We start from the raw sequence: 10,523 nt of genomic DNA on the forward strand, positions 1-10,523 counted from the left end.
AACGGTCGCACCATAAAACATATCAAAAGTTAATCTATTTACATTGCACATATACTTTGTACGTAAAGTGTGTAGAAAACGACGGCCTTTGTAGTGGTTCTTCCATTCTATTCAATTTACCCACAAATATAAGGGATTTAGAGATGAAATAACATTTACAAATTAAACAGAAAGGTGAAACTGTAATAAATGTATTGAATCATTATTTTTAAATGATGTGTGCAAACTCATTTTCGTTACTCGCTAAAGCATATTATTTAAATTTGATAAACACTATATTATCACATTAACGGGTACCTTTACATTAAAATTATTTCAGTGGTGCATGACATTTTCGCTTTTACTACGACATAAATAAAATGAATATATATGAAATCAGACCATTTTGGATGAATGTCAATGTTGTATTAATGTTGATCTTTAACATTACATCACATTATTTACTATGATTGGTCTTCATATTTTAAACACATATGTATATTTACAACATGGTTATGAAATGGTACGTGATATGTAATATCAAAGTATCCCCTCCAATTATTCTGATTATAATATCTCCTGCGAGCGGGTCCTGTAAAATGGCCTATTCACAGGAAGATTGTGACTGTTTATTCCCAAAATCTAATTTAAAAATTCCCAAAATAACTATGTCGTATTGTGTTATAAACAATAGGATGAATTTGTATGTAACTACGCTTAGTGAGACATCATTTGATTTGCCAACTAAAATATTTAAGCGTATTGTTAAGTGAGGTTTATTTGATTAAAACGTTAGTGATATAATTATATGTCATATGCAATTGAAAACAAAGAAAACTGCATTTTTTTGGATAACTTGCAATGAGTCACATTTGTTAAACTATTTTTTCAAAAAGAGCAATTTTTTAACGAAAAAATTGAAATTGAAAGAGAACTGTACCCTGTACGAAAAAGAGGTCAATTAAGCCCTGAATGATTAACAAAAATGATCTTTAAACTTTGCCTTTTATTATACAAATTATACAACATCGTGTACTAACAAATGCCTTGCCAAACATATGTTATCTTCCTGTTTTTATGATAGACTGTTATCGTACGAATATATTGCAGAGCACCATATTAATTAATGTGTCGTAGCTAAGTGTCGTTAGAATGTTTTTCCGGTTGAAAGTGAGGAACACTTGTAATATCATTTTGTTTATACTGGATCGCAATTCTCGATTTGTATGCTTTAAATATTTAACAATTTCAACAGAAGAAATTGATATATATATATATAAATAAAGACAAATCAATGTCAAACTTATTTTCCCGCTTACGGTAGACCAAGTATCTTTTGTGTTCAATTTTTTTTTTACACAGTGTGATAAACTTCCAATTATAGTTTTGGACACATTAATGATCATTTAAGATAATATGTGTTTTATTTAACGTATTGCACAAGTATGGTTCGGTGGCTTCAGTACTAATATATTTCTCATTATTTCAAAAAGGAATGAAAAGCCATAAATCTGTCATAAAACTTGGTGGGAAATTACTTGCCTGAAAGGGGGGGGGGGGGTACTACTGCACTTGTTTCTGTTTGTACGGCTGTGGCAGCTATGTTCAAAATTTTAAAATTCATAAGACAGCTTGAATGAGGATATACCTTTTAGTTCGATTATGTATGTTTGATATATTTGAATTTGTTCAATGTTTGCAAAAAGCAACTTGTATTACTTAATCAAAGAATTTGGGGTATACATGTTCAGGAGACTATCAAACACTCACATTGTAATTTGGTGCAAAGATAATGTTGTCTCAGTATTGTACAAAATGTGCATCAGAGATAATTACAAATTACGTTATCACTATTCCATACCTTCAAAAACAATTACAAATGCTATCAATGAAAAAAGTAAAAAATTATCAGGCTTGGACTCTTTGATCTACATTAAGTTCCGTAGCATTTTGTCTTTGTAAGGTAACCAGCAATATTGTGAACATCTACAAAAGATGTTCTTATTTTGTAAATGAAATATGTTTGTACGTTGATACGAATAATCTGAAAATCTTACATCATTGATTTCGTCTCTAGTAAGTAAAAATATTGGTAACTGATTTCGCTTAGGATACAACCATACAACCATACTCCAAAAATATCAGTAGAATGCCTTGTTACCTTGCTAGCATATTACATAATTATGCCACCTAAATTTCAACAATTTGCACACACTATTGACAAAAGAATCAGGAACAAGTAACAAAATACACATGTTTTCAGCAATTGAGAGTTCATGAGTACGAGTACTTGTAACTAGAAGAATGTCCCAATTGTATGTACCTTGCGTCATAATTTCTATTGGGGGTCTATTTATATTTTTATAAAAGTTATAAAATGATACATATATGACAAAAAGTAACGGTAAATTGAACACGTTGAAAATGTCGATTACTGATTGGCTTGCTTCGTGAATACTTGAAATTATAAATATATAATGACGTCAAAACTGCGGTTAACCTAATTTATAATATGTATTATTATAAAAGTTTAGATGTAAAACTACTCATTTGCATAAAAATATCTAGAACAATAAAATATATAAATTAATAATATAAATTAAATAGAAAATCTATTTAATTTCATGGAATATTTTATATTAATGATACAAAAACAGTTCAAAATTCGTTATTACTCTGTATTAATTTCAGTAATTTGAATTATCTGAACAACAACGGCTTACATTCTACTGTCATACTGTCTATTTCAGCAATTTCTGAATAAACATCATCATGATTGCCGTTTGCTAGTAGGTTGAGGAAATAAGCAACATAAGCTCCATTCTCGAATTATTACAAATATCAATACAAAGCATAGTACAGATCCTGTCGAAATAGCTATAATATTACTATGGAACTGGCCGATTTGTTTCCGAGCTTTTTTCTTCTATTTTGTCCCGAGTTTCAGAATCATCCCTGGTTGTTTCTGTGAAAATATGAGAGAATATATAAATGTTTATATACATTGTATATGCGTTTACTTAATTTTGTACCGCAATTGATCTGACAATGTACTCCCGAGTAACAGTAATAAAACATTATGCAAAGCATCAAATTGTTAAGTTATGACATGTAAAGACTAACCTGAAAACTGATAATTAGTCAAATATGTAATCGGTTGATTTGTAAACATGCAATTATGAATAGTCTTGATGAAAAAGTACAAAAGTAGCCACAACTGTATGGTTATTACTTTTACATGAACTGAGAGTTTCTTACCTTCTATAAGGGGAGTAGTATAACAGCCGTAGACGTGGTGGCAAGGCAAACAGTCACACTATGACAAATTGAATGCCATAAAATAATGGAGGACATACTACTGAGCAGTTATAACCGTAATAACCAGCAGGACATTCTACATACTGCAATGAAAAGTTTTATTTCTGTTTTATTTCTGTTAACATGTAATCCAGTTTATATTAAATAATGGGACATTAACGAGTCAGATAGCAAGATAATATCCTAAGATTATTCATAAAATGACATCCTTCATAGGATACTTTTATTGAATACTTTTTATTACAAACATTTATAGGAATAACGAAAATATGTTTATAGTAGACAAAATATGTGACTTGCAACGCATTATTTAGGTTCAAATGGAACCATATACATATGCATATATGTATATGATAATTTATAGATAAGAAACATATATCTTATCAGGACACAAGCTATACCATATATGTGTAGTGGACTGCCTATGAATTATCTCCTTAATTAAAAAAAATAAAAATATACATACATGGAAAAATAAAATCAAAGAACCGATAGAACTGAAAAGCGCTAACCCAGCTTCTGTATGTATATAAAAGATATATGTTTACATGTATAACATTTCAGCTTCTGTATATTTCCCCTCATCACTACGTGGCAACCCGTGCAATGATGTATGTAAGCCCTCTACGTTAACTTCACACTACCTCGTACATTAGATTCATAATAGCCCGTGCAGTTATGTGCATAAACCCCCGAAACTGGTTCCCTAACCAGTTTAATTATGTATACTTCTGCTCATAGGGGCGGTTATTCGATGCACTGGAAGTACTAATAAGTCTAACGACAATAAAGCGCTGAGCTATGCTTAGCGCTTTAAAAAGATAAATAATAAACAGCTGTTTATGTGTTTGTTCATTTACAATCCTCAGATTGTCTCTCATTTTTGATTTGAAAAAGACAAATAATTTTTTGGATCACAAAGTAATTCAGTGTACATAGTTTTGCATATTTCATTAAGATTTTCTGCTTTAAAATTGATTACCATTTTTCTAAAAACGCTAAAATGAATGTGCTCCTTGTTGTACAGTTGTGAATTTTTAAAAGTTGCTATATATACCTTTGCAATGGTTTCCCTCCTTGAAAAATTGGTCTGTCCTGAAATTCATTTCAAAAGATATTGTTATTATGATTATATTACTACACCAGTAAGTTATTTGTATAACTCTTTTAATCATACAATTAAGATAAAACATAATATAATGCAAAAGGAAACATAAGATAAACGTACCTTGTAGTTTAATTATTTCGGTATGTGTAATAGTAAACCCACGAAAATACTTCAGGTACATGTGTTTTATTGCAGTTTGTTGATATATTGTAGTGAAACTGGTTATGTTTTATCTAATGTATCTATATAAAGCATCGAGAAAATTTTGTAAATGGGTTAAATGGATAAACTATAAAGTTGTTAAAGGGACATGGTCACGATTTTGGGTCAAATTTTATTTTTCTGCTTTTAGGTAGCAAGGGACAGTTTCGAATAAAGTACCCGTCAATATTTTTGTAAAATTGAGAGTTGCTGTACTTGAAGGCTTATGAGTGTTGCTAAAATTCATGAAATGATTTTAATGATTATCATTAGTTAGAGGGGTGTCTCTTGTTGAAATTGATATGCAATATGTAGGCCCCTTATGTTAGGTACATGAGAATCAGAAGTAAAATGCGAAACCTGCGGCTATGACTGTTGTGCTGACTTTACACAGTGAAATTGCAAGTTACAGACGGGAGGTAAAATAACACGAAAAGTAGATGGATGGGACATTGAAAACTATACACCGGTAAGTTTGTGACATGTGATAGTGCAACATGCATGCGGTACGGAAGGTCAACCCTCTGCAGGGAATTAGCTGGGGGAGGTCTAAAAAGTTGAAAAATCATGAAAAATTAGCAAAATATGAAAGGGTCAAAATCTCATAAAAACTTTTGTTCAGAAATTGGTGATTGGCCTTATAAAGAGTAAATTAAAGGTATTTGTGCTGAATGGGAACTGAGGAAATTCTAGTTACAGAGTTCCGAAGACATGCATCCCTTGGCTACAATGAATTGTATCAAAAAAACTGTCCCCTGCCACCTTATTATTTACATTGCTTTATGAATGCATTTCTAATGATAAAATGAAATCTGGGTGCCAGTCGATGAGTTTTAAGCAAGATACAGGGCTCACAATTCTTCGTCATCTAAACAAGCCTCGTGCCCTGTTTTTGTTTACATAGGTTCAATATACCAGTAAAAATTGTTTTTCAAGCTGATTTGTCTATTTTCGTATTCATATTAAGTATAAATAAACAGTTCTTAACGATTTACATATTTATTTGAGGTCTAAAACTGGAATTTTCACTTCAACATTCAAAATGTAAACAAACGCTTTGTTTACAAAGCGAAGAATTTTAAGCACTGTAACTCGCTTATAACTCAACAAATGACACTCAAATTTTGGTTGCCTATTAAAAATGCCTTACTGAAGCATTGTAAACACTGAAATCAAAAAAAAAAATTGTCAAAAATTGTGACCATGCCCATTTTAGTGGTTTAAATGATAATTGTTATTTTAATATTCTTTTAATATCGGAAACAAATACTTTAAAACGAGGATATATGGCGCACTACAAATTTTAGCGCCTTTGGCGCAACTGCCTCTGAGCGCTAAGATTAATAGTGCGCCAACGTTTTTCCATATGTATTAAATTTCTTCAAGTTGCAAAACAATAACGTCAGTCCGTTTTTAAGGCTATATAGAAGTGTACATTTAAATATCAGATGCTGTCGGTTCTGTTTGTTTAAACAATAACATAGGTAAACGGTATGGGTTATTGGGTATAAGTGCCTAAACATGGATTAATTAATTTAGTTTTAATTGCTTTTTAATATCTCTCATTAGCACCTTGAAAATTGGGCTTCTCCCCATGCCACTTCCATTTAGCGCCTTGAGGTGAAAATGTGATTAAGCGTGGCGATCGTTAACGCTGACAATACATGATTGATCATAATTTCTTTGATCTCTGACTAGTTGATATAAAGATAACAAAACGATACCTATTTTTTGTGTTTTTTAAATGTAAAATTACTGTGAAAAAGATTCTCTCATGGTGATCGAAACTCATGGTAAATGTAGCATTCGATTTCACTTTTAGTTTCGGGACTCTTCTAGTGTTATCCAAGTCGACACGTTAAATTCAAAGTCCGATAACTCAAATTTGTTTACCAACAAAAATTACATATCATTGCCAAAAAATGAAGTTTTCAAAAGTAAGTGTATTGTTCTCAACGACAGTTTACCGTGCATGCGAGATAGAAATCAAAGTCGTTGTGTTCACGTGCTTGAGTGAACACAGAACTAAATTTTGGGCGTGATCGATTATCAAACAACAACATTTTTTGTATTAATTTTTAAAGAAAAGATGCATGCGCTAGAATATAATTGCGCTTATGTACTGGCACTTGCGTTTGTGCTAAAATACGTATGCGCCAAATTTTCTCGTTTTACAGTACATATTTTCATTAAACATTTTTAAAGGTGGTTAAAAATATCATCATAAAATTGCTGACCTCAGATCGTACGACATTGCGACTTTTAAAGGATTTTATCGACGGCAAATTGAGACTTAATCCATAGCCGAGTGGATAAAGTGTCGGGCTTGTGATCCATACATCACCATCAAAGACAAAAACAATCAGTGCGTTTCCTTTGTGTGGATCATTCACTCAACGATACGCAGGGGTCAGATCTAAATTACCTTTCGAATCCCAGAAAGGCGTTTGTTGCTATTAACTAAACTGATTTTTTTAAATTCATTTTTTATCTCCAAACTGCAATCCAGGTGTGTGATTCTTTTTTAAGAGGGCTCAATTGTTGTAGCGATTTTAGGATTGTATTTATGGTTTTTAAAAGAAGAGCTCTATATGAAAATATAGGAAAATACCAAAATTTCAAAGGCAAGATATATGGATTTATTTCCTTACAAAAAATAGCTTGTTGCCAAACAAATCATATCTTAAAACTTCATGTAGATCTGATGGTCAATTATTTGACCATCCAGCCTTCTTAAACAATTTGGAATTTGATTCAATAATAAAATATCCATATTCAATTGCACAATAATGTCTCTTTCAAATTTCAAATTTCCCATATCCATCATGCGAGTTCTACATGTTAAAATGTCATGAGCAAAAACAATAAATCGAGGTACTGATAAGAGTGAGATATTTTTACAGATAAAACGTTCTGTATTGTTTAGGAAAGTAAGTTTATTGCGCTCATTCCAAAATAAATAGCGAGGCTAAGTAGAGCAGCTCTGACAATATTAATCTGATTTAAGAAGGTAGGATTGTAAACAGATCACCTCTTTCCTAACATTTTTTTTTTATTTTCATAAAATAAAAATTCTACTAGAATTATAAACGTAAACTTGTAGAAGCGACATGTACTCAAATGTATGGATATTTGATATAAAAGTGATTTTAAGCCGGGCTTATTGCGTAAGCAATGGTCGGGCTATAGCTACAGCCTAAAGATGTAGGGCACAAAGTGTTGATTGAACAACAGCTGCAATAGTTACTCGCGAACAAAGGTAGTTCCAGCTTAACAGAGAATGTAGAATGTATAGGACGTCCGTCAGATGAAGTTTACATCTGATGAATATCTTTACAGCACATAGTAATTTTCTATACAGTTACTCAGTACTACGATTATCAGCCTGGCGTATTTGAAATTCGTAAAGACTGATTTAAAGTGAGCCAATTGATTAGCTGATTTTAATCCCGATTGAAAATATATGCATACAGAACGTTTTGATTTATTTGCTAGATTAAATGTGTCAATTAAATTGTGATAAAATAGAATGTGGTTTGATACTATCGACAACCTGCGACAAATATCACAATAGTTACCTCGAACTAACAAACTGCAAAATGTACATATTCTTCACTGTAGAACCTAAGAAAGTATCTAACATAGGGCAACGTCTGTAAAAAACGTGTCTTTATTGCCACCATGCATTTATACCCGCCATGTATGCACCAGAACGGAAATAATTCGGGGTTTTTTTCATGATAGTTTCAGTTTTTCAAAAGCTCATTACTTTATTTGATACCCTTTGTTTAAGCATGGGTAGCTCAGGATGCAACGACTATTTTTTATTTCTTATTAAACAGAATAGAGAAATAGATACAAACGCATTTATTTACATGGTTTTGAAATAACAGAAAGCAAGTAATAAAATCTTTAACAAATTATTGGCATATAATTAAATCTTCTTGAATCTTCTGACCCATCATTTTATTCTGTTAACGTTATTTCAGTTTGTATTCAGCATTATCTGCTTAAACGGCTTCACGAATTGTTTTTCTGCCAACTGGTTGAGGGAAACGGCAGCATAGACAAACTTCTCGAATAATTACTAGTATTAACATAAAGCATAATAAAGATCCAACGGAGATAATTAAGACCGTATCGGATATTATCACGTTTTCTGGTGTTTGCTTTGAGCACTTCGTTTTATCTTCGTTTTTATATTCATAGCTAGTAGTTTCTGTAAAGTACAAAAAACAAGAAGATTTGTAACAAAAACATTGGCATTTACTATACTTGGTCTGAAAAAAAGTTCTGCTTTTATAAAGTCATACAATACTATACGCTAATACGTATTTTTTGGTGTTAACGTTAATCTTTACCTGGTACATGTATTTGATTTGTGTCCGTTGTTTCATCCTTGGTGTCATAAGAATAGCTTGTTGTCTCTGTAATATATGAAATTATTATTGTGGAACTTAGCATTATTGACTGTTGCACGATAAAATGAACTGTTAGATATGTTAATCTGAAATTTTAAGAATGTTCTATTCCATACTACATTATGGCATGTACACCATGATTGTCTCATCTGTAGTCGATATTTCAAACAAAAACGGCAACAAATGGAGAGACAACGTTTTGAAATTTATATTTCCATTTTCATTTTCACACTGCTAATTTAATACATTTTTATTTGTAACTCTTAGACAATAGCATACGTGTAAAATGTAGCCCGTGTCTTGTTCGTTAAATAACAATAAGAATTTGAACTCTACGAAACATGTATAATATGTCTAATGCATTTATATTATTTTTACTAAAAGGCCTTTAATATAAATTAAAGGAATACTATATAATTCCATATTTTGTTACAATAAAATGATACTGATAACGTGAAAAGATCATTATAGTTTAGCATGAAATGAAGTGAGTCGTTGTATATGTAAAATCTGTAAAACTGAATAGGAAACTCGATATCATAGGAAAATGTCCTTTTATTTTATCGTTGAATAGAGGGGGAGAACAATATACAACTTTTAAAACTATATTAATATCTATATCCTCTTGTTTAGCAGAAATACATTTCATAATCAAAACGAGGTTTTAATCTTATCATACTTTTAGGTCAAGGTTTCAACATTTAGGGAGAAAATCATTCATTCGTTCATTTTTACATTAACTAGAAGTTACTAACCTTCTACATCTATAAGGGTAGTAGAAACACAACAGTTTGGGTTACATTATTTCGGGAGAAAATCTTTCGTTCATATTTACATGCATTTGAAGTTACTAACCTGCTATACGTTTAAGGGTAGTAGAAACACATTCGTAGATATGATGGCAAGGTAAACATTTGCATTTGTGGAAACACAGACGGCCATAGTATGACGAAGGACATATATTTGTGCAGTTGTCGCCAAAATAACCAAGAGGACACTCTGAAAATTGAAACAGCATATCTTTATTCGAATTATAATTAATTGTAGAAAGCCTTAAAGTATCCTTCATCTCAAATATACAAAAGTATCAGAACTTTATCGAGTAATATACTGAAGTAGATTATCGTGTTTCATTTAAATGGTCTATTGATTGCAACTCAGCTTCACGAGGATAAACGTTTACAAGCTGTCTGATCTACTACTGCACCTGTAACTTCTTAATAGAAAATGTACAATACCTTTGCAATCGCCATTTTCTTTGTAATAATTTGTCAGACACCTTGAAATGCTCTCTGCAAGAGCCCTGAAAACCATTTCCAATTACATTATCGTCTGACTTGTACATCATTTAAAAAAAAAAAAACATAAATTAATTTTTAAAAATTATAATAAAATGCAAACATAAATAAAACATACCTTTTGTTGAAGAAATAAGTATAAAATGTCAACAGCAATGGAATTGCAGTCGTAAATTGAAAAAGAGATGTGGAGTACAT

The 10,523-nt window shown here is 31.2% G+C and overlaps 1 protein-coding gene across 1 annotated transcript; it reads right to left on the reverse strand.

Annotated features, from left to right (window-relative positions):
- Positions 1-8,616: 8,616 nt before the first annotated feature.
- LOC128160742 (uncharacterized) lies at positions 8,617-10,523 on the reverse strand. Its single transcript, XM_052824084.1, has 5 exons — positions 10,444-10,523; positions 10,266-10,330; positions 9,883-10,026; positions 8,968-9,033; positions 8,617-8,825 (listed from the first exon to the last, which is right to left on the reverse strand). Exons 1-5 carry the CDS (start codon positions 10,521-10,523, stop codon positions 8,617-8,619), a joined length of 564 nt encoding a protein of 187 aa, XP_052680044.1.

The sequence above is a fragment of the Crassostrea angulata genome, chromosome 8, assembly GCF_025612915.1.
Source record: "Crassostrea angulata isolate pt1a10 chromosome 8, ASM2561291v2, whole genome shotgun sequence".
NCBI classification, from domain to species: Eukaryota; Metazoa; Mollusca; class Bivalvia; order Ostreida; family Ostreidae; genus Magallana; species Magallana angulata.